Source organism: Sinohyriopsis cumingii, unplaced genomic scaffold (assembly GCF_028554795.1).
Source record: "Sinohyriopsis cumingii isolate HCF-2022 unplaced genomic scaffold, ASM2855479v2 utg001176l, whole genome shotgun sequence".
NCBI classification, from domain to species: Eukaryota; Metazoa; Mollusca; class Bivalvia; order Unionida; family Unionidae; genus Sinohyriopsis; species Sinohyriopsis cumingii.
The window spans coordinates 4,054,456-4,081,488 of NW_028315968.1; the positions used below are offsets into that span (position 1 = coordinate 4,054,456).

Consider the following 27,033-nt stretch of genomic DNA (forward strand, 5'->3'; position numbering starts at 1 on the left):
GGCCAGAAAAGAACTCCTAGCATGTCAATGTACATTTACACAGGCCAGAAAAGAACTAGAATATCAGTGTACATTTACATAGGCCAGAAAAGAACTCCTAGCATATCAAGACACATGTACACAGGACAGACAGAACCCCGAACATATCAGGATACACTCATGCAGGACAGACAGGAGCTCTTACATATCAGGATACACTACTTACACAGGACAGACAGGAACTCTCAGAATATCAGGGTACGCTATTTACACAAGACAGACAGGAACTCTTAGAATATCAGAGTACACTACTTCCACTTGACATTCAAGAACTCTCAGAATATAAGGGTACACTATGCACACAGGACAGACAGGAACTTTTAGAATATCAGGGTACACTTCCACAGGGCAGACAGGAACTCTTAGAATATCAGGGTACACTATGTACACAGGACAGACAGGAACTTTTAGAATATCAGGGTACACTTCCACAGGGCAGACAGGAACTCTTAGAATATCAGGGTACACTACTTACATAGGGCAGACAGAAACTCCTAACATATCAACATACACTTACACAGACTAGGCAGGAACTCCTAGGATCTACAAACTTTAGACATAAAGTAATATTCTTTCAGAGTTACAGCTGAATACATCAACTAATGTAGAGGATCATGTGACTTGGACACACTTTACCCACTAGCTGCTTGGCAACACTGACAGTGACAATGATAAGGACAATGCTATGGTTACTGTTAGAAATGTGGTACCCATGTCTTCACTGGTGAGACAAAGTCTATGCTGTGGTTACTGTTAGAAATGTGGTACCCATGTCTTCACTGGTGAGACAAAGTCTATGCTGTGGTTACTGTTAGAAATGTGGTACCCATGTCTTCAATGGTGAGACAAAGTCTATGCTGTGGTTACTGTTAGAAATGTGGTACCCATGTCTTCACTGGTGAGACATAAAATCTATGCTGTGGTTACTGTTAGAAATGTGGTACTCATGTCTTCACTGGTGAGACATAAAATCTATGATGTGGTTACTGTTAGAAATGTGGTACCCATGTCTTCACTGGTGAGACAAAGTCTATGCTGTGGTTACTGTTAGAAATGTGGTACCCATGTCTTCACTGGTGAGACATAAAATCTATGCTGTGGTTACTGTTAGAAATGTGGTACCCATATCTTCACTGGTGAGACAAAAACTCTGAATGAAAAATTAAACAAAAGAGCAAAAAAATTATAAATCTGATATAAAGATTAAAATATCCAACATCTTTAAGTTCTGATTGTATATAATACTACAATGTCACTATAATCTAAAACATTGTATATAATCCTACAATGTCACTATAATCTAAAACATTGTATATAATACTACAATGTCACTATAATCTAAAACATTGTATATAATACTACAATGTCACTATGATCTAAAACATTGTATATAATACTACAATGTCACTATAATCTAAAACATTGTATATAATACTACAATGTCACTATGATCTAAAACATTGTATATAATACTACAATGTCACTATGATCTAAAACATTGTATATCATACTACAATGTCATTATAATATAAAACATTGTATATAATACTACAATGTCACTATAATCTAAATCATTGTATATAATACTACAATGTCACTATGATCTAAAACATTGTATATAATACTACAATGTCACTATAATCTAAAACATTGTATATAATACTACAATGTCACTATAATCTAAAACATTGTATATCATACTACAATGTCATTATAATATAAAACATTGTATATAATACTACAATGTCACTATAATCTAAAACAACATTCACATAATGATATAATGAAAAACTACATGAAGTGTCCAACAAAATTAAAACCATTCAAGGTGCAAGCAATATACAGTAAAAGATTTATTATCCACATGCCAGGTTTCCTCATAAAGACTACTACAATGTCCAGAGTAATATTAACTTGGCATTCAGGTCACCAACATAAAACAGAGTAACTGATACCAGAAACAAACAACAAAAACATTTAAATATAATTACAATGGCATTACAAACAACTAAATTATCATTTCAAAGTAAAATAAATGCAATTAGGACAGGGGGCGGACACTCTAAATAAAGTTTCTTTTAACACCCAACTGTCGTTATGTGAGTGCCACTGTGACTATGTAAATTGTCATACAGAAATATCAAAGACTGATAATACTCTGATTAAAGGCATTTTCTAGTCCAGGCTGATGCAATTAACAGTCAATCAATAACCAATAGTTACTTCACAGGTAAAAAAAGGAACTCATCTACCCATAAAGGTGTAAGAAGGATTCCATGTCAGATGAGTCTAGCTTGGTCAAAGCACTTGGTCGATTGTGTTAATAAAAACTACACACAAAATGACTGCCCATACCCCCTACAGTATTATTCCAACATGAATAGTCTGAGTAGATAATAATAATAATAATAATAATACTTTATTTGTAGAGGGTAACTCATTAGTCAAGGACTATTCTCCCTTGAGGCCCTCTTAATGAGAGTATAACAATGTGCATTATATGAAGATAGCAATAATTACTGTTTATTTTAACATGTTTAGTACTGTTGTTGTTGTTGTTGTAAGGTTTAATGCCATTTTTCAGCACATGATAGGCTATACATGGCAGCCAGTATTAATAGTGGAGGAAGAACCCGGGAAATCCCGAGAAAGAACCACTGACCCTCGAGAAGCTACTTGCAAGCTTTCTCACATACCCAAATGTTTAGTATAAAAATACTAAATTCCATTATCTATTAAAAACACAAACATGCTCATGATATCTCTTCTTAAACTACTGTAATATTTTCAGATTTTACATGTAGTGGAAGCTTGTTCCACAGAACTCTACCAGAGTACTGGAAGCTCTTTTTAAATTGCTTTGTTCTCTGGTACTCGAGTCAAAATATGTTAACGATGAAGACTTGTCATGTCTAAACCTAAAGGGAAAGAGATTGTAACAACTTCATGCCAATGTCTAAACCTAAATGGAAAGATTGTAACAACTTCATGCCAATGTCTAAACCTAAATGGAAAGAGATTGTAACAACTTCATGCCAATGTCTAAACCTAAATGGAAAGAGATTGTAACAACTTCATGCCAACGTATAAACCTAAATGGAAAGAGATTGTAACAACTTCATGCCAACGTCTAAAACTAAATGGAAAGAGATTGTAACAACTTCATGCCAATGTCTAAAACTAAATGGAAAGATATTGTAACAACTTCATGCCAATGTCTAAACCTAAATGGAAAGAGATTGTAACAACTTCATGCCAATGTCTAAACCTAAATGGAAAGAGATTGTAACAACTTCATGCCAACGTCTAAACCTAAATGGAAAGAGATTGTAACAACTTCATGCCAACGTCTAAAACTAAATGGAAAGAGATTGTAACAACTTCATGCCAATGTCTAAAACTAAATGGAAAGATATTGTAACAACTTCATGCCAATGTCTAAACCTAAATGGAAAGAGATTGTAACAACTTCATGCCAATGTCTAAACCTAAATGGAAAGAGATTGTAACAACTTCATGCCAACGTCTAAACCTAAATGGAAAGAGATTGTAACAACTTCATGCCAACGTCTAAACCTAAATGGAAAGAGATTGTAACAACTTCATGCCAATGTCTAAACCTAAATGGAAAGAGATTGTAACAACTTCATGCCAACGTCTAAACCTAAAGGGAAAGGGATTGTAACAACTTCATGCCAACGTCTAAAACTAAATGGAAAGAGATTGTAACAACTTCATGCCAACGTCTAAAACTAAATGGAAAGATATTGTAACAACTTCATGCCAATGTCTAAACCTAAATGGAAAGAGATTGTAACAACTTCATGCCAATGTCTAAACCTAAATGGAAAGAGATTGTAACAACTTCATGCCAATGTCTAAACCTAAATGGAAAGAGATTGTAACAACTTCGTGCCAATGTCTAAACCTAAATGGAAAGAGATTGTAACAACTTCATGCCAACGTCTAAACCTAAATGGAAAGAGATTGTAACAACTTCATGCCAATGTCTAAACCTAAATGGAAAGAGATTGTAACAACTTCATGCCAATGTCTAAACCTAAATGGAAAGAGATTGTAACAACTTCATGCCAACATCTAAAACTAAATGGAAAGAGATTGTAACAACTTCATGCCAACGTCTAAACCTAAATGGAAAGAGACTGTAACAACTTCATGCCAACGTCTAAAACTAAATGGAAAGAGATTGTAACAACTTCATGCCAACGTCTAAACCTAAATGGAAAGAGATTGTAACAACTTCATGCCATCGTCTAAACCTAAATGGAAAGGGATTGTAACAACTTCATGCCAATGTCTAAACCTAAATGGAAAGAGATTGTAACAACTTCATGCCAACGTCTAAAACTAAATGGAAAGAGATTGTAAAAACTTCATGCCAACGTCTAAACCTAAATGGAAAGAGATTGTAACAACTTCATGCCAACGTCTAAAACTAAATGGAAAGAGATTGTAACAACTTCATGCCATCGTCTAAACCTAAATGGAAAGAGTTTGTAACAACTTCATGCCAATGTCTAAACCTAAATGGAAAGAGATTGTAACAATTTCATGCCAATGTCTAAAACTAAATGGAAAGAGATTGTAAAAACTTCATGCCAACGTCTAAACCTATATGGAAAGATTGTAACAACTTCATGCCAACATCTAAAACTAAATGGAAAGAGATTGTAACAACTTCATGCCAACGTCTAAACCTAAATGGAAAGAAATTGTAAAAACTTCATGCCAACGTCTAAACCTAAATGGAAAGAGATTGTAACAACTTCATGCCAACGTCTAAACCTAAATGGAAAGAGACTGTAACAACTTCATGCCAAATATAGACATGTTTTTCACTTTTGGTATAGATTTTATGACAGAGGTGAGAAATACTATGAATGCATTCTGGACTGATGCATTTGCAACATATACTGAATTACATAACAAATTTACTGTAGAGAGCTCTGAGAATTTTCGTAAAGCTCCAATATGGATGCATCCTAGTATTAAAGTTCAAATTTTAGTGTTATGTACATGCACTGGGTGAAAAAGGGAATTTTGTATGTATATGATTAAGTCAATGAAAACAGTTTATGGATTAATATAGATGATTTCTGTCCAAAGATTGGAATTCATGTAAACATTCTTGAGTTTCAAGGCATGCTCTGAGCCATCCGGTCTTTTTCTAACAAACTTCATATAAACATTAATATCTATGTATCTATCTATCTATATATCTATCTATCTATCTATCTATCTATCTATGTATCTATGTACCTATCTATCTATCTGCTATTTTTTTAACTCATTAACCCCTGGCACCGTGTTTTTGTGTCAGGAGGTAGTAGTCTACTGCTGAGCTCTGTAGCGTCAAGGTCATATAAGATATACTAAAGTGGGTGGTATTATAGAAAGGTAGACAGATGTAGCTCTACAATGATACCAAATAATCTGGACATTTTAGTTCCACTGCAAAATACAGAGGGGAAAACCAAATTTTTTGGACCATTTTTTTTTCACCCAAAAATTCACCCGGAGTCAGAATCCGATTTTGTTTCTGGATTTTTGGCGTGTTGCCTCAGATCTAAAGCAGACAGGTCTGAACTGCACACAGACAGGTGAACCTTTGCAAAAAGTAGGATACGGTGGGCATTTGGAATAGAGTGGTCTCGATACGAAAATGATGGTTCTGTTAAGCACAAAAAAAAAGAACTCCAACTTTTACCCTTCTGCTCATGCGCGAGCAAAATATGCAATGGAAAATTATATTTCTAACACAACTAGGCATTAGGCTAATGGAAAATATCTTTGAAGTCAATGTATTAGGATATATTCAGAAATAGCCCCCAAAATGTGTTTCCTACTCATTTCAGACGAAAATGACAGAATCCTCTAGGGGTTAACAAGTTAAATAAATCTTTAACTTTGCTCATTAAAATAAAAATCAACCATCAAAAATTAAAACTTAATACTACTAGGTCAACATCAGTATTGCAATGGAATCAAGAATACAAGTTTATAGATGAGACTGACTCGAAGGAATACATTTTTTGCCTTTTAAATTAACTAAATGTCCAAGTCTAAAATGGTTTCACACTAAACTAGTGCATACAATTTTACCAACCAATAAATTTTTGAAAAAAATTGTAAAAGTCCCTACAAGCATGTGCTCTTTAAGCAATTATTTCTGTGGACTTTATCTCATCTTTTTCAGAACAGTTCCAAAACTGAGTCATTACTTACTAGTTTTACTGGGTAGATAAGAAGTGTGTGTGTGTGTGATTAGGATTTTTAACATTATAGTTTTTAATAATTTTTCAGTCATATTGCTAAGATGCCTGCATTTTGGCAGTTTATAGTGACATCTAGCACTGGGGCATCATGCCGCAGACACACAGCATGATGTCTCACCCAGTCACATTATCCTGACACCAGGCCAACTAGTCCTAACACTAACCACTTAATGCTGAGCGTCAAATGAGGTAGCTGTTAGTACCATTTTTGTAAGTCTTTGGCATAACTCGGCCGGGGTTCGAACCCACAACCTCACGCTTCCGAGGCAGACACTTTAACCACTATGCCACTGGAGCGGTCAGGTAAGAAGTGTAATCATCTGCACAAATTTCAAGTTTCAAAAAAGAATTTATTTTTGGTATAATAGACCAAAACAAAAGAGACAGAGTAATTAATCTCCTTTTGTTGCAACTGAAATCATATATCTATAACTGTAGATTTAACAATGAAACACCAAATACTGTCAATTTTAAAAACAAAATGAAGTTCTATTACATGTCAAAAAATATTATTCATATATCAAGTGTACATGGAAAAAGCTTTGATTACAAATGTCTCTCTCAGTCATTCATATTATATTTTCAAATCACAACTACAATTTTAATTAAGCTTAGATACGTCCATATAGGAAATTAAGCATGTATACAGTGATGGAGATATGGCCTTATTTATCTAATGATTTTAGAGTGAGAAAAAAAAAACATGTAGTAGTTGTGCACAAACATCTATAAGGTAGAGTAATTTCAAAGGTGCTAATGTAGTAAATTGATAAAGTACTATTTTTCTCCTAATTTAAGTACTGTCTTTTAGGAGATTGGTAATGAGACAAAATAATCATTAAAAATGATAAAAGAATGCACTCATTAAAATATAAAATTTTTGGTACCACATGATGAAATATATCAGGTATTAATGTTAGAAAAAACTATCCTCCACGTACATGTATTTCTTGTCTTGGACTAAAGTCCATACATCTCAATGAATCTAGGCAAATCAATGAAAGTTTGGGACAAGTGAATACAACAAAAATGTATCAGCTCAGAAACTATGTGTTGGTACAAGCACAAAAATCTCCTTACTAGCTTTGCTAGTCGATGGTTGGACTTTCACAAAGTTTCTGTGAGCTTTCGTACCTGATTTGTGGTCTGGATAAAGTACTTGTGTCTCAAGAATATATCCCTGAAACAAACAGAAAAAAACAAGATTCATAATTTTGTTAATGGATAACTGTTTGATAAAAAGGTATCAAAGAGAAGATGCTATGTATAAAAATAAAAAAAACATTTAGATATAATTATGTATGTTTGTCTTTAACTGACTGATATTCTGCTTTTATGAGAATAACTATTACATGTACATTTTTAAAAGATATTAAACAAAGATAAGAATTTAAAGACCATATATACTCACTTACAAGTCAAACTACAAGCTTCACAGACCCAGATCTGCCATCAAATAATGTGTCAGCAGATCTTGGTCTAAGCAGTTTGCTCAGAGCAATTAAAGGAACAAACAACACAGACCCGGACCTGCCAGTGTATTATGCAAAAGCAGGTCAGGGTCTATATTGTTCAGATGGCTTGGACTTATAAGCAAGTAATGATGGTACATATTGCCAAGGGAGGATAACTGTTGTTCCAATTACAGTATACCTCAATTATAAATTGCATCAGAGCTTGGTTTTAAATATTATAATACAAAGATTCATAATACATGCAAAAACTTTAAAAAGTTTTTGTGTATATTTCCAACAAATGGGATAATAATTATGGAAAAATAAAAAAAGAAAACAGAGTAATGTTTTATGTACATTAAATTTACTGAAACTTCAAACATCATGTCTTATAATCAAGTAAGTTTTACCTGGACTCAATGAAAATATTGTGAATTTCTTATATTTTAACTTTTTTAACAGATAAAACTTGATTCTTTTTTCTTTAAGACTAAAATAAAAATTTTGTTAATAGCAAAAGATTTCAATCTCCATACTTCTAATAGAATTAGTCAAGTGTTAAGCCTTACATGCAGGGCAGTTAAATGTATCAAGAAAGCCACATTATTATGTATAGATGATATACATATATGCATGACAAGGTGAGTAGTACAATTATGTACAGATGACATATATATGCATGACAAGGTGAGTAGTAAATTATGTACAGATGATATATATATGCATGACAAGGTGAGTAGTACAATTATGTATAGATGATATGTATATATGCATGACAAGGTGAGTAGTACAATTATGTACAGATGATATATATATGCATGACAAGGTGAGCAATACAATTATGCATAAATGCTTTAATGATTTTATGATAAGGTTCAACCAAGGAATTTAGGTATGCAAACAGAAATAGTTTAAGTTAGTTGTTAGTTTTAGGTCTGGTCTAAAATACGTTAGAGTTATTTGATTTCAAAACAAGGTTAGTCCAAGCCCATTATTTAAAAAATATAGAGTGAATAAAGTTCTTCCTTTAAACAAAAATTTAATATCTTCTTAAAACAAGCAACAAATAAAATATGTGTATATTCTGAGCTCATTTTAAATAAAGAGCATTAGTAGTAATGTTAAACCTCTCCAATGCAATAGTTATCGTAAGTATATTTGATGATATATACGATAATATTCTATACAGAAAAGGCAATTATTTGAATATCATTTGTTGCAATAAGTTGACAACAAAATGTAAGCCAATACAGTGAATTTGTCTTATCAAGAACTTGAAGGAACCAGTCCAAGTTGCTTATTTTGACCAAACTTTGTGGAAAACGAACATAAATAAACTTTACAAACATAAACTTTACATTCGTTGTACTTGGATAATGACAGACTTCTATATTTTGCACAATCCAAAAAGTTTTTAAAGACAAGTTTATAACAAGCAGCTCCCACTGTACTCGGCTTAGTACAATATACTGTAGATGTGTATAGTTATGATTTACCATATATATTCACTTATAAGTCATTCCAACTGCACACTGCACAGACCCAGGCAGTGTTTCCCTTTACCCTCATTTGCGCTTCAGAGACCCCTAAATTTTTAATTTGACCCCCAGTTTTGATACCAAAGTTTGTTTTTTACTCAGTCTGACCCCCAGTTTTGACACCAAGGAGATTTTCGACTCCCAGTCTTGCACCCCTAGCGGATACACTGCCCAGATCTGCTGTTTCTTAATACACTTGCAGATCAGGGTCATTGCAAGGTTTCTAGAAATAATCAGTAGAACAAACAACTCAGACCCTTATATGCTAGCACATTATGCAAATGCAGATCAGGGTCTATGTTGTTTGCAGCTGTTCTGGACTTATAAGTGAGTCCTTACTGTACATATATATGTGGATGATTATCATTTCCCTGTTAATACACTGTTGGCATTACATAATGATATATGTGAACTTACTTACTCAAGCTGCCTACAAATATTGACAGTTTCTTATATATTAGTCATTTACATTTTTTCTATACTTTGCTTGACCAACATCATTATTACTATATTTAGAAATTTCCTAAAGGTCATCAATCAGTCATGAGCATAAACAGTACTTATCAATTAAGAGTTATTTCTGCCCTAACCAGTCTCCTCCAACCCATCAAATTTTACTGCTATTTGTATTGTGGCTTTTCCAAGAGTGAAACACATGTGTATGATGTCATTCCAACAGTTTTAAAAAACCTGTCAAAACTGTGACAGGTACACACTGACTAGTAGAAGTTCTTGTCAAATTCTCACAAGAACTAAGTCCCTGCAAATTAAATGGTTACCTAATGTTACTTCTCTTAATCTGTTTGTGGTGAGATTTAGTTGTACTCTGCATGATGCATCCACACAGAGTAGCATGACCATGCTAGAAATGCCCTAGAAACTGGCTTAAATCACTGAGGCATGAAATCTTGGTCACAGTAACCTAAATTTTGCAGGCTCTTGTTCAACTCACCAAAAGCATGAACACAAATACTGCAAGACTCTACAGTCCACAATCCCTGAGAAACTGACCCAAACAGAACACTTGACCTGTCCAGCAGACACATATGGATGGAAAGACAGGGTAATATAATATACCACTTTTCTCATTAATGGTGGTGTATGAGCTAGTATGGCAAACACTAAATGTCACAGAAAACTTTAACACTGGATGCCCCATGACAGTGCCTGGAAAATGACCCAAACACAAAACCCAACCAAGGTGTGATAGATAAACAGACAAGGGTAACATGATATGCCCCTCTACCAGTCATTTAGGAGCAGGCAAGTACAACCTGAAGTTCAAAATTTTTGGATTTCATAACATATAAACAAATAGCTCATTTTTCTTGGTTGTAATGATACTGATGTCTACTGAAGAGACATTAAAAATATATACATACATGATATTCCACTCCAGAGTATTATCAAAATTATTTCTTTTGTGAAATCCATATCCTGACTCATTGCTGATTCAAGTGAGCCATACAAAAGTACTGTCTTATATGTGAGGTCACCTTACATGGGAGAATATTATAGTTATTTCTCACTATAACACTTTTTAAGGGAGCCATAAAGATGTAATATGCGAGGTCACCTTACATTGGACAATATTATACAGTTATTCCTCACTATAACACTGTTTGAGGGAGCCATAAATATGTAATATGTGAGGTCACCTTACATGGGAGAATATTATGCAGTTATCGCTCACTATAACACTGTTTAAGGGAGCCATAAACATGTAATATGTGAGGTCACCTTACATGGGAGAATATTATACAGTTATCCCTCACTATAACACTGTTTAAGGGAGTTATAAACATGTAATATATGAAGTCACCATGTACTGAAGGACACTGTAGAGTCATCCCTCACTATGATATTGTTTAGTGGAGCCAAAAGAGTAAAATGCAATATATATGTGAAGTCACTTTATACTGGAGTGCTATATAGTGATCCCTCATTATAACACTTTTATGGGTGCCATAAAATTATAACATGTTATATGATAGATTGGTTTATAAAGGTGTGCTTTATAAATCTTCCATCACTATACCATTGTTTTGGGGAGCCATACAAGTATAATGTGTTACAAGTAAGACTGCCTTATACTGAGTGCTTAATACAGTGTTTGTTCCTTCATTATAACACTATTCAAGAGAGACTAAAAATATAACGTTATATTTGAGATTGCCTTATCCTCATGTGTATCATACAGTGATCCGTCACTGTAACACTGTTTGGGAAGCCATAAAAACATAATGTGTTATATGTGAGATTGCCTTGTACTGGAGTGCTTTATACAGTGATCCCTCACTATGACACTATTTAAAAGTGCCATAAAAGTATAATGTGTTATATGTAATATCACCTTATACTGAAGTGCTTTATTGCTTTATATTGATCTGTCATTATAACACTGTTTACGGTTGGCATAAAAATATAATGTATTATGTGTGGGACTGCCTTATAGTGAAAATACAATGATCTCTCACCATAACATTATTTGAGGGAACCACAAAAGGTAAACACATTATATGCAAGGTCACTTTATACTGGCATACTTTATATCCCTAACTATAACACTGTATATGGGAGTCATAAAAGTATAATGTATATGTGGGGTCACCTGATACTAGAGTACAATATAGAGATCCCTCATTACAACACTGTATATGGGAGCCATAAAATAGTAACATGTTGTATGTGAGGTTACATTATAACGAGGTATATTATATACACTTTTACTATTACAAAATATAATGGGATTCATAACCATGCCTGCCATATAAAAGGGATCATGTTATACTGAGGAAATGTATACTAAATGAAAACATAGATACAGTTAGCTTCATCACACTTTTTATTGTCCCAAGCATCTGAATGACATGTAATACCATCACTAATTTTCTGTTCTCTCTATCATCAGCTGAACATTATAATTTATATTTATAACCTATAAACAGATTTACAAAAATGCATAGAAAGCTAATTAAAATGCAGATTATGTTTAGTGACAGTTACAACAGCTGATAATATCTGTGCTTAATCCAGGCTTAATACAGACTGCTGTAGGCATCAGGAGTATGCCATTTATTTCATGATGAATTCCATCATGTAACAGAGGGTCTATTCTTGGATACTAAAGTCTTAAAACATGCATAAAATATAAAAAAACGAATTCTTGAAAAATCGTACATTATTTTATAAAATCACTACATCATACTTTCAAGCCCTACCTCAATTTCATCATTAAAATGACTTCAATAATCAGAACATTTCACCATTGTTTTCATATGTAGAACTGCCAACCCAAACAAGTTCAATTTATTTTCTTTTGTGTTGGACCAGTTTTCAGTAAGGTGTAACCAAATGTTATGTACTGCAATTGTCAAGCTGAAAAAGCTGCATTCAAAGTCAAAAAGTGTGCTCCAGTACTCATCATGTTCAACTCAAACATTTTACAGTTTACTTGAACCATACAATTTCACAAACTGCAGTTCCAAACCCTACAGACCTCAGTGGCTTCTTGGCACCTCTCAACTTAATGTAATCTTTAAATAATATTTAAAAATTCACACAAGCAATGGCAACAGCAATCTTTCCCACCACGTGATGTACTCAAATCAACACATGATGTTCAGTAAAATTGTAATTGTTGCCCTTCCTGCCTTTTTTCCCAGGAATCTGAATATTCCATTTTATTCTTCTGTACTATTAAAACATTTTTAATAAGTTTATTCTCCTATTCATCCTGACATGTCGATTATTGGATGCCATTTTCTTAAAAAAGCAAGTTTGATCATACAGATGTTTTGCATTAAAAAAGTATGTGCAGTTTAAAGTATCTAAGGAACTCCAGTTAAAGTTAGTCTAGTTCTCTGGCCAATTCCAATGAATCTAATATGACAACCAGATCCAAATCACTCATGGATGAGCTAGTATCCAGATTTTACCACAATTATTTTTCTATAATGTATAGTTTTATGCCTTAAGTCCGTATTTTCAGGGTCATTTCTGTAAGACTTAGGCAAAATCATAAGGGTTGGCAGGTCTGTAGATGGGGTATCACCATCTTCTAAAATATGTCAAATTCTAGAATAGATCCACGTTAAGTACACTCAGCAGCAACTTGGGTTCTTTCCATTAATAAACGTACAGTACCTTCTTTCAAATTATACATTGAAAAGAAAAAGAAATATAGAATTCCAATAAATAATTACAAGTGACCCAGCAACATTTTAAATATGTTCTTGATTATTAAGCTAGCATTCATTGACACAAATAAGTCAATTCTGTATTTCCATATACTGAATAAAAAAATAAAGCTGGGGACTTGAAGTAAATGAATATTAATGTTCATAGATGTACATCATGGTAATTTATAAGATTAGTTTGTTCAATACATTATATTTCAAAGATTTTCCTAGGTTAGAGTATAAAGTAATGCCAGAGCACAGACCGGTTCCTTGACCAGGCAAGTAAGAACATGCAATAAAGGCACTAGTTTACCTAGAGGTCAGCTATCAACTGGATTTTCTCTGCCAAAAACAAAAAAAAGCTTAAGCTCAGCTAACATGGCAAAATTAAAATGAATTAAAGCATATATCATGAACAAATCTCAAAGCATATATCATGAACAAGTCTCAAAGCATATATCATGAACAAGTCTCAACGATAACAACTATACGTGTGAGCAGGCCCAAGTTTCATAAACAAACCTTACTGTATATGTGGCTCTAAACTTTAAAACTTGAGGGAAAATGACCGGATCAAACTTAGGTTTTGGTATCTTAAGGCATTAAATAAACTACATGATAAACTGGTCAAATTCAGGCCAAAATTACTAAGGTATCATAACAATGAAAAGAGTCCACTGAAGGGAAACAGTTCAATATATGGAAGCAAATGTTCCTCATTCAAGAGGTCCGTATGAACATATGTAATAACTTATCTAGTTATGTATTTATTTTTTATTATTGATTTGCATGTATTTATATTTTATTACACTTATGCTGGCAAATGCAAATTCAAATGGCAAAGTTATAGAAAGGTATTGCTTGTTTAAAAACAAGAACACACAGCACACACATAACTTGCCAGTTTAAAGATAACTTTTACGGGTCTTGATTTCATTAACTCATCTGATAAAAGAAACATTTATAATCAAGTGTGATATTAATTTACTTCTCAATAATTCTGATTTTTTTTTTGGCCAAAGCCTATAAATGTTGACTGACAAAGACTATCAAAGTTTGGTGCAGACGATAAAGCTTAGAAATCAAAACTGTATGGCTAAAGCAATAAAACCACCAACTACTAGGTTGACCAGAATGACCCGACACCTTTAAGTAAAATATTCATGATGGCCTAGTCCACTAAAACCTCTGGCATTGGTGTGCATGAAATGATCACACTCTCCCCATGTCAAAGTGAAATATTCATGATGGAATAGTTCACTAAAACCACTGGTATTGGTGTGCATGAAATGATCACACTCTCCCCATGTCAAAGTGAAATATTCATGATGGCCTAGTCCACTAAAACCACTGGTACTGGTGTGCATGAAATGAACACACTCTCCCCATGTCAAAGTGAAATATTCATGATGGCCTAGTCCACTAAAACCACTGGAATTGGTGTGCATGAAATGAACACATTCTCCCCATGTCAAAGTGAAATATTCATGATGGCCTAGTCCACTAAAACCACTGGTATTGGTGTGCATGAAATGAACACACTCTCCCCATGTCAAAGTGAAATATTCATGATGGCCTAGTCCACTAAAACCACTGGTATTGGTGTGCATGAAATGAACACACTCTCCCAATGTCAAAGTGAAATATTTCATGATGGCCTAGTCCACTAAAACCACTGGTATTGGTGTGCATGAAATGAACACACTCTCCCAATGTCAAAGTGAAATATTTCATGATGGCCTAGTCCACTAAAACTACTGGTTTTGGTGTGCATGAAATGAACACACTCTCCCAATGTCAAAGTGAAATATGTGCTGATACTGGTGGACCAATGAATAATGCTATTGATAAAAAAAACTGTGTTTGACAATAAATTATCAAACGTTTAATGGTAAGCTAGACACAAACACTGGTGTTTTTGTCAAATGAAACAAATCTGATTTAGTATTATGTTGCATGTTAATGAGTAGGTGTGTCTTATTCTGCTGTTATTATTGGTTAATTGTATTGTATGGTCCCTAGTAAAAGTCGTTCAGGTCATGTGGGCATTCTGAACATTATTTCAGTAATAGGTGTTACTTCTGAGAATTTGATTATAAATACCTTTACATGGTAATTAGTTACTTTATTTGAATCTTCATACACCCATATTCCTTTAGGGAATTCATTATTTATATCCCCTGAGAAATACATCTGGCAAAATCAAGATTATATTATGGGGACATTTTCGGACAAAGTCAACCTACAAACAGGATTGAATGTCACACTCTGTAATGTCACAATGAAAGCAGTGCATACCAAAGAAAAATAAATTCTTACTACCCGGTTATGATAAACGTTTTCCTCTTTTCCTGACCCAGGTTAGTATGCGGCCAACATTGTAAAACTCCACAGTGATAAATAATTTTCATCTGGATGCTATTTTTATGACTTTTAGAATGCAGAAAATTCAACAATCTGGATTGAAAAGACTTTGGTTAAACTATATTAATGTTAAATTTTAGAACAAGAATTAATATTTCATTTGAGTAATTGCAACATGACCACAGTGAAATACACTTTAGACCAGCCATGGTCAACTTCCTCCAGTGTGCAAGTTGGATAAGTGATTTTTAAAGCCACCACTGGATAAAACCAGGTCATGGACAGGATCTGGCCCACAGGCTGTATTTTGCCCACCCTGCTTTAGACAATTCATTTCATACCCAATCCATATATACCACCATAACTTTTGTTTGAGTGGACTAGGCACTAGTATCTACCATTTATAATCATGTACATGTCCAATCCAAGTGCCCAATGCACAGACCATGATCTACCATCTCATAATACACAAGTAGAGCTGGGTCTATATAATTTTATTATGCAGAACAAACAACACAGACATTTGATTTGCCAGAGCATTATACAATGACAGACCAGGGCTTTTGCTGTTTACAGTTGGACTCAACTTGAAATGGAGCATTTAAGAAATGCTAAGGAAAAGGCAAATGGCAGGTCAGTTTGGTCAAGCTACAGTGACCATATCACTGTACTTACTAAATTATAACACTTATTAGAAACAGTACTCTCTTAATTTAAAAAAAGCAAACAATTGCAACGAACAAACAAAATCAGTGAATATTTGTCCCCAGGCTGATATGCTAAGGTCACCAAATGATTACAAAGATGAAATCTGGCTGTGACCTTGACCTTGTACCCAAGTTTCATGTTTTGATTTCAATGGGCATTAAATTAAAAGTGCAGAAAAGGCAAAGAAATTGGATAGTGATCTTGACTGTGACTGTTAAACCTTTACAACGATGCATGAAATATCATTAAAATAACACAAGTGTACCATGGTTCATTATGGAACCTCAAAGAGCTTTTTAAAATATAAAGTGGAAACAAAGCATATATATATATATATATATATATATATATATATATATATATATATATATATATATATATGTAACCTTGAAGACTGGATCCAAATGTGGTAACACATCTAGTGACAGTATAATAGTTTACCAAATTTTTTTCATTTATCTGAAATAAGCTCAAAAGGTATAGAGCAGAAGGAAAAATGCTACTGAAACCTAAACGACAGACTTGTGACCTTAACCCAGAAAATTGGACCACTAGTGTGCTATATGATAGTGTAACAAGTTTCATAATATTCTTACTCCATTGACTCTAATTTTTAGAATGGAAAGGAAGGTATAAAGGAAAACTTAAAGTTACATGTGACCTTGACCTTGAAGATAAGCCTCCCACCCAGCCACCACTATTGCATGTGATACACCTGCTAATGATGGTATATAAGCATACCAAATTGCATATCTTACTCTCAAGTAGTTCTTAAATTAGGATGGAAAGGGAAGTGTGATGCCAACTATTAAATATTGACTCAAGACCACGACACTGAAAATACAAACTTTAATGGGGTACATGATAAATCTTCTAATGATAATGTGTAATTATACCAAATTTAATCCTTAAAACAGCAAGGGCTATATAAATATATAGCATGCAGGAAACTGTGATCAGAAACTTAAAATACTGGCATGTGACCTTGACCTTGAGGATAGAACCAAAAATGAAGCACGGAACACACCGTTTATTGGGGGTATACAAGTATAACAAGTTTTATCCCTTAATATCAAAAAGTTCTTAAATTACTGACCTGAATGTAAAGTGTGCATAAAATTACAAAATATTAAGTCTTGACCTTGTCGATATCATAGGCAATACAATTTCAAATGATTATCTGCAAGTATACCAAGTTCATCACCCAATTTCAAACATCTCTAACATTAAGAGTGTGATGGAATTTGTGGTGTAAAATTGAAATACTGAGCAGTGACCTTGACCTTGAAAGTTTCACTCCTTAATTTGAAACAGCTGTAAACAGACTGGAATGGAAAATGTGAGGGAAAATCTAATGTATTGAGCTGTGACCTTCACTTTTAAGATAGGTCTGGCAATGTGGTTAATGACATACCTGCTAATGACATGTACATATAAGCAGTTTCATCCCTTAAACTCAAAAGGCTTGATGTTACAGAATGGAAAAGAAAATATGAGAGAAAACTTACAATACTGAGCTGTGATCCTGACCTTGATGATAGGACTCCCAGTATGGTAAATTACATTCCTTCTAATGATAATATCTTAAATGGCTTCAAAGTTATGAAGCAAAGAAGGAAAGTGAGAGAGCGAAGTTAAAAAAAGAGTCATGACCTAAGACCGAGGTATCCCAACAAAGTACGCAACACACCTTATAATGATTATATATGAGTATACCAAGTTTCATTCTTTGATCTCAAACAGATTTAAAGTTATAAAGCAGAAATCAAAGTGTGACAGATGGGTGATTATAAAGAAGCATTTGATCATTTGGCTGGCAACTAAATAATTAGTAAGAAAATTTTCACTACTTTAGCAACAACATAGGTCAAGTCTAAATTTACATACGTATATGACTAGTGATCACATGTATTTATTATGCTTACTACATCCTGGAGAGAAAAAAAATATACATACAACTAAACCTGATTGATGGATGGAAATGGTTACAGTACATAGTTACTTAAAGGTAAATTAGGGAGGCTTCCGTTTACATTAACTTTTAATATTTTTTGCACCTGACAACCCTAAATTTGTTGTTCTCATAAAATTATACAGTATCACAGTGGCATCACTAGGTTTGGTGTCAACCAGTGCAATAACTCATAGTGTCACCCCCATGGACCGCTCCTGGACAAAAATTAAATGTTTTTATAGACAGTCATATGCGGTAACTCATGGTGTCGCACCGATGGACCTCCTTCCTGCACAAACATTCAAAAATGTTCTAGACCCACTGATGGTGTCACCCAGTGCAGTCCGCACCACCCACACCCTCTAGTGATGCCACTGCAGTATCATTTATGACCTATTTTTCAATATGGAGACTACTGACTATCTTTTCAAATGAGGAGACTACTATTTTTTCAATTAGGAGACTAATGACTTTTTCAAATAGAAGACTACTGACTTATTCAGTAAGGAGACTACTATGTTTTCAATCTTATCTCTCTCTTATTTTATTTTCTCTGAAATTGATTTACAATGATGGTGACAAGGAAGTATTTTCTAAAATCTTCTAATGTCTTAGCAAGATCAGCGATGTTTTAATGACTTTGTATATGTTTGGAATTATATTCAGAACAAAAATTTTGGGAATTTCAAAGAACTAAATTACACAGGAGATCTAGCTTTATGATTCACACAAACTTTGCTACAAAAAGCAATATAGATTTTCCAGCTGAAATTTTTCCCATATTTGACCCTTAACAGCTATGAATGTAAGAGATCAAACTATTTGCCATAAAGGCAGCAAAAAACCTGGTTGACCATACAATTGAAGCTCATATTTAAAGTTCTGTTCCGTACATAACAATAAAATATATTTTATCAGCAATGGCTCACAGAAAAAAAGAAATGCTGTTGGTTTTTAAACACATCGATTTCACTGATGCTGTTTGCAATTAGCCTTGCCAGACACATAAGCATTAATATAATGTGCAGTAGTATTCATGTAATTTTATTCCATATTCAACTACTGCCTGTAATCAGGTTCAATGGGAATATGACTGAAAAACCTAAGGATTATGAAATGAATGACAGCAATTAGGTAATAATAACACAAATCACAATATGACCTTTATTGTAGTGGGGCATAAAAAAGGAACAAGAAACCCCGACTATTTCAACCTGCCTTTATTAAGTTTCTTAAAGCAAAAATCTTAAAATTTTGGTTGACACAGGGTGTAATTAGATCTGGAGATTGACAGACAAATGTATGGACATGCACACGAATGTTAATGTGATCTCTTGGGCTCCCACAAAAGTGAACTGAATAAAAAGTTTGTAAATATTTACTCACTTAACAAAGTTCTGTGATTCTATACAAACCTCTTTTGCAAAGTGTTTGATGACTAAAGCACACTCTTCATTCCAACACTTCTCTGCTAATTCCTCAGCTGTCAGACCCTTGTTATCAGTTATGTCAGGACTACAGCCATTTGCTAACAAAATTTTCACACACTGAAAAACAAAGCGAAATTAACAATAATACTAAGATCTCATTGCATACATGACATCTCCTAGATATTCCTAGAGTCTTTTGTGGAAAACTCCTTTTCTCACAAACTATAATACATAAAGCACATAATTTAATACACTTTTTGTATAATGATACATACAATAATGACCACAATTCATGTGACTGCATTTCATAAAAAAACACATCAGCACAAATTTTGCCATGAACAAAAGTGTCAAAAGTAAGTTGAAAGGAAAAAAATCAAATCACTAGACAAATAAATAACTAGTATGTTTTAGTCAAGATTTCATTTCAATGCGATTTTTACCTTCATCAGAACTGGATTGTTTCAGGAAACACTGTTGATTACAGCTGACTCTTTATAAAAGGGACCAGCCAGCAGGAATGGTGCGAGTATAATTCTATCACATGAAATATCTTAAAACAAGCAAGATTTTACTCAGGAACTTTACGCCACATTTGCCACACACTAAACCAACACACAAACCTACAGGTTATGTGCATCATGACAAAACAATAAATTCAGTACTGACCGACATCTTATTAAGAATGTAAAACTGACAACTGACTTTTTGGTTAGACAAATTGTATAAATTAGGCTATTCACAAAAAAAAAAAATCTGGACTAGTTGCTAAGCTCAAAAGACAATTGGCTTATGTGAGAGACAAAACAATGGAATCAAAAGATGCAGTGTATCAATCTTCTTTTTGACCCACGAACTACAACTTCACATGCCTTTACAGACAAGTTTTAAATACTGGATGACCCCTGATCAAGATAAAAAGAGATTAAACTCGTATCTCTTTTGAAGGACGAACTTTTTTCATGTGAGATAGCTTTGATTTATAAACAAATTGAGGAATATATTGAACTATACCTGCCACACAGGCACTGAAGATGACTTCCATTTCTGCTGTGATAGCATAACTGTGTCCACCATTGAGCAAAAAAATTGTCTCAAACCTCTATGCCAATGAAAAAACTACCTTGCTTTGGAATCTGACACACATGTAGCTACATTAACAATGTGACTGAAGTATGGTGGGTGTAAGCAAGAAAAACAATGTTTGAAAATAGATTCACATGATATTCCTTTATTTAAATAATGCTTTTCTCATGAAGCAAAAATATAATCTTCCTAGATTGAGTGGTCCCTTTGTATACACTCTGGTAACCACTTCCTAGACTAAGTGTTCCCACTGTATACACTTTGGTAACCACTTCCTAGACTAAGTGGTCCCTTTGTATACAATCTGGTGACCACTTCCTAGACTAAGTGGTCCCTTTGTATACATTCTGGTGACCACTTCCTAGACTAAGTGGTCCCTTTGTATACAATCTGGTGACCACTTCCTAGACTAAGTGGTCCCTTTGTATACATTCTGGTGACCACTTCCTAGACTAAGTGGTCCCTTTGTATACACTTTGGTGACCACTTCAAGCAGTGAAAAAGCACTATTTGGTTAGGAAACAAGGCTGCTGCTTACAGAAAATTGGTGTCTATGACATTAATATAATAAATTAGAATAGCCATGGAGATCAGGTGACTGTGATATAAAGATGACCATTCAGACAGGTCTAACTATGTTTGTATGGACACAAAGTAGAACTGGTTTTGAGAGACCACCCATTATGCCAACATGACATGATCTCTCAAAACAGGAGATTACTCAGAAGGGGTCATTTCTCTATATAACATTAGTTCCTTTTTCTCAAGACAGGTGTTTTTAATGCATTTTCTCTGAAGATAATATAAGTTTTAAAATATAATTATTTGTGTCTCAAAAAGTATAAGCATCCACACACATGAATGAATTTCTAACATCACAGCATTGTTAGAATAAGTAATAAACTATAATATCTCTGTTAATATTCATAAGAAATCAATTATAATATCTCTGTTAATATTCATAAGTAATCAACTATAACATCTGTTAATATTTATAAGTAATCAACTATACTATCTCTGTTAATATTCATAAGTAATTAACTATTATTTTCTGTTAATATTCACGATATCTACATGAAATGAATTACATTATATTCAGGCAATGCATGGAATGCCATAATGACAACTTTATGCCTGAGGGGATGTTTTGTCACAGTTCATATACATTCCTTTTTAAGCACATAATTTATCAAGGCATTCTTAAAACAATCAATCTATCTATTCTCAAAATAAAAAAATTGCTTTTTTGTAAGAACATTGATACCACCAGATTTTGGATTGATTTGGGATTTCTTTACGTTAGCTTTAGCAATTTTTTAGTCATATCGCTACGATGTCTGCAGTGTGACAGTCTATAGTGATCTCTAGCACTGGGGCATCATGCCGCAGGCATGTAGCATCATGTCCTACCCAGTCACATTATCCTGACACTAGGCCGACCAGTTCTAACACTACCTCTTAATGCTTAGTGCCAAGTGAGGCAGCTGCTAGTACCATTTGTATACATCTTTGATATGACTCGGCCAGGGTTTGAACCCATGACCTACTGCATCTGAGGCAGATGTTCTAACCACCAGGCCACCGGAGCGGTCTATACTACCAGAACAAAAGCATACTCATCTGTTACATACATAGGCATGCATTGGTTCTATTCATGATAAATCAAATCCCAGGTGTATTAATAAACAAAGTTTCAATAACTGACGAAACTCATACCTGTTGACCATGCCATATATATTTTATATACTAATCTGGTCACCTTTCTCCATGTTACAGGTTTGCACAAAAAACTTAACAACGAATTGAATCTACCACCAGCACACGACATCACGATTAGTATCTCTTGCTTTCGGTTCGAGTCTAAGATTCAGCCAATGTGGGTATGTGAGAAAGCTTGACAGTAGCTTCTCGTGGGTCGGTGGTTCTTTCCGGGGTTTTCCTGGGTTCTTCCTCCACCATTAATACTGGCCGCCATGTATAGCCTATCGTGTGCTGACAAATGGCATTAAACCCAACAACAACAACAACAACAACAACAATCTCTTGCTTTTTTCTCTGACAAATGTGAGGCAATAAATACTAAAAGCATATGTCATCATAACTATGCAATTTGCACATTTCCTGCTGACTCAAAAATTTATATTTGGTTACTTTTATGGATTCAGATTTTGTCAATTTTGCAATGAACGGAACAATCTGATATTGGTCGACATACCGTATATACAAGCTTACAAGTCGAATCTAACTGCAAACAGTATAGACCTAGGTCTGCCATCACATAATACACCTGCAAATCAGGGTCTATGCATTTTTTGTAGGAGTAATCAGTAGATAAACATAGACCCTGAACTACTAGCAAAGAGACTGACTGATTGATTGATTGATTGCATTTTTACGGTGCACCAGCACTGCTAGACTATTTAGTGCCATACAAAAGGTTATATGTATGATCATTTAAAAATGATACAATATTTCATATCGACCAGCGATATCAAAACAAAATAGTTGAAAGTAAAACAATAAGATGGTAAGGGTAATATATAAAGCTTCCGGATCAACGGGGAATGGGAATGTTAGTAAAGAGAGACGAAAAGTTGTTGAAAATAAGGAACAGTATATACATGTACATTACATAAAAATGCTCAAGGTGATGGCATACAAGTTATAGCTTAGAGCAAATGTTCACTTCTTTCAGGAATTCTATAATACAAGTGACGTTTATTGTATCAGAAAGTTCCTTCGTGTCATGCACACTGTTATACTGATCACGTGTAGGTTGCAGGTCGAAACACTCTATCATAAAGTGCTTAACAGTGAATGGTTCATTAAAGAAATGCACTCTGGTGGATTTTCGCCTTTTAGTATGTGGGTATGGGTTATTCACAAATAACGAATTTGAATTCTTGCAATGACTACCTCCTCCCTACGGATGGTTCTGTAAAGAGTCCATTCTCCTAGGGTTGGCTTGATGGCGTGAAGTTTATTATTTACTGCATCATTTCACGATGCCTGCCACTTCTGATGTAAAGACTCTTTGATACTAGGTTTAAAATCAGTATGCAGTATTTTAAAATCAGATGGTTCTTGGGATGGAGCCATTTTAGCAGCGCAATCTGCTTTTTCTTTACCTTTAATACCAATATGGCTAGGTAACCAACAGTATGATATGTTGTGGGAGGTACTCAGCTCAGTATTTTTGACGAGAATATTGGTTAATAATGGGTTCTCCAGTTTTCTATTGTGAAGTGACTTAAGTACTAACTGTGAGTCAGAGAAGATGATGCTGTTTAAAATATATTTGTTTTCTATATATTGCAGAGCAAGGTCTATTGCTCTGATTTCGGCTGACAAAATTGATATACCATTTGGTAAACAAACTTGTGTTGTGTGATTTCTACTAACGAAGGCTGCGGCAGCCTTTTCATCATCCCTTGATCTGTCAGTAAAAATTCTTGAGTAGTTTTAAATTTGGTGAGGAGTTCATAAGAGTTGTCGAAGATGGAAGGGTTTGTCTCATACATTTTTTTTCCATCCTATAGCATAAAAGTACTTTTGGTTGTTTAAGTAGCCAGGGAGGTGTTTCGGAGATGGACGTTTTGTGAAATTTAGAAAGATTATGGAGCTGTCAAGGCTGGATGATATTCCAATGCCAAAAGACAGTATGGTGTTTTGTTTATTTTCGTATAAGGTTTTGTAATTGGGTTTAAAAACAGTAGAAAAAGCAGGGTTCAGAGGGTTTGATCTTAATTTGAGAGTATACTGTGTGGAAAACATTTCTCTATGATGTGATAAAGGTGGTTTGTTTGCTTCAGCAAGAAGGCTTTCATATGGGGATGTCTGAAATGCTCCCAGAGCGAGTCTTATTCCTTGATGATGAACTAGGTCATGCAGCGTGTGCTACTTTCCACAGCTGACACAGTGCGGAATCGCTCTACACTCAGATCCCTGATGAGAATGGTCACCGCTTTTTTTGAGCAATGGTCCTCATGATGGCCATATTTCTGACACTTATAGCATGGAAGTGGGTTCGGTATATAGATCTCGACCTTCACTTGCAAAAAGCCAACTTTGACCACTCTGGGTACTGTTGGTTTGTTGAAGGTGAGTACAATGGTGTTGGTGTCCTGCAGATTGTTATTACATTTTTAATATGTATTCTACGGACTGCAGGGACACCTTCATTTTTCATCCCTTCAATTCAATAATATCTGTGTCGCTGACTCCATCCAAGTCACAACAGCCAATCATGCCTTCGGACATATTAAGTGTTGTGTGAGTGAATGAGGTCACTGGAACATCAAAGAAAGTTTTCATTTTTCTGTTTTACTTCGTTGCTCACACTGAACAAAAAGGCAACCCGATTTCAATTTATTAACACTTTTTGGTGTTCGATCCCAAAACTGTCTTCTCAATCACAAAGGAAGAGAGTACGGCAAGCGGTTTTGAGGCATCTTTAGATTGTATAACCATGAAGCATGGAAATGAATCCACTACATGGTTCATCATCTGAGTCAAATACAGTTTTTGTACATTTGTTTTTATTTATCTTTTAATTATCCATGTTAGTTTGTTTAAAATTCAGCACCCATGCTCCACAACCACCATGGAGCCCAACAAGGGGACACTTTTCAAGTGGCAGGAATATACAGATGCTATACTCAGTAGGCAAAATCTCCTCCCAATTCATCCAGTAAGATATACTCAGTCAGTAAAATTACCTCCCAATTGACCAGTTAAGCCACCACCTTCTACAAAGTCTTCTAAGACTTGGGAAAGGGAAAGTTAAAGAGATAGAATGTAGCGGCAATGGTGGTATCAAGAGAGATACAAAAATGAAGACAAAGAACGTGAGTGAGTTAACAAGAAAACTTTGTCGAGACCGCGCCCATCCCAACCACCCGTCTCGAAGAAGAAGAGGCCAAAGCAGTGTATTGCATCAGAAGGCCTCTGTTCAACTACCACGATCTTTTCCTACCCCAACACAGGATGAAACCCATGGCAAACAGGCTGCCTCTACTTAGTCGCCTCTTACAACATGTAATCAGGACACATTGGGCCAATTCTACAACCCCAGACCTGCAGGGGATTCTAGCAAAGAGACAAATACAAGTAAGTATATACGGTATGTATTAACATGTACAGTGATCATTACATTATACTGTTCTGAAGAAGTGGCATCAAAAAAGGCTGGCCTCATCTCAGACCAAGTATTCAAAATAGTGTCTTTATAGCATTAAGTAATGTATCCTCTTATCAATGTGACTGGTTTAACTTAAGAGGGAAAGAAAGGTGGCTGATAAGGGGAAGTAACATATACCCAGCAGATAGCTAATACAAGGAAAGATATCAAAACAGCACAATTGCAGCTGGTGTGGCTGGCAGATATGTTTGAACTCGGTAATCAGTATCTATATTTTCTAAATAATAAAGTTGGATGTGTTCAAAATGATAAAGACAACGTATCCATGATACATGTCAATCATCTCAGGAATATAAGTTTTGCAAAAAATGTTCATGAAGCAGAGTACATGTGTGTTGACTTTTTACTTGTACATTCATGCAAACTGAAGACACCTCAAAATTAACTTTCAATCCCTTTTTACTTGAATCTGCCACCAACTTTATCACCCATCAGTAGGGTCTAACACCGTATTAGCTGAACCATATATTGATAATTTTGTTGATACATGTAGATTGTTAACTGTCCTTAAAGGACAAGAAATTACTGTATTCTAAGCAGTGGCATCACTAGGGTTGGTGTCATCAAGTGCAGTAACTCATGGAATCACCACCCCCCCCTTCCTGCACAAAAATTCCAAACATTTATAGACAGTCATGTGTGGCTAACTCATGTTGTCACCCCCATGGACCTCCCTCCTGCACAAAAATTCGAAAATTTTATAGACAGTCATTTTGGTGTCACCCCCTCTGGCTATGGTTCGTGCAAAACTGTAAAAGAAGTGTGAAAAATATCAATTTGCTC

At 34.6% G+C, this 27,033-nt stretch overlaps 1 protein-coding gene across 2 annotated transcripts in view; it reads right to left on the reverse strand.

Moving 5' to 3' along the window:
* LOC149772792 (uncharacterized) overlaps window positions 1–27,033 on the reverse strand; it is a 132,806-nt gene that overhangs the window by 42,188 nt on the left and 63,585 nt on the right. For both annotated transcript variants that reach the window (XM_089947275.1, XM_089947276.1), the window contains 2 exons: window positions 19,950–20,081; window positions 7,470–7,515 (listed from right to left, as the gene is read on the reverse strand). In XM_089947275.1, the coding sequence (XP_089803401.1) occupies window positions 7,470–7,515; window positions 19,950–20,081 (178 nt within the window). The remainder of the gene's footprint in view (window positions 1–7,469; window positions 7,516–19,949; window positions 20,082–27,033) is intronic.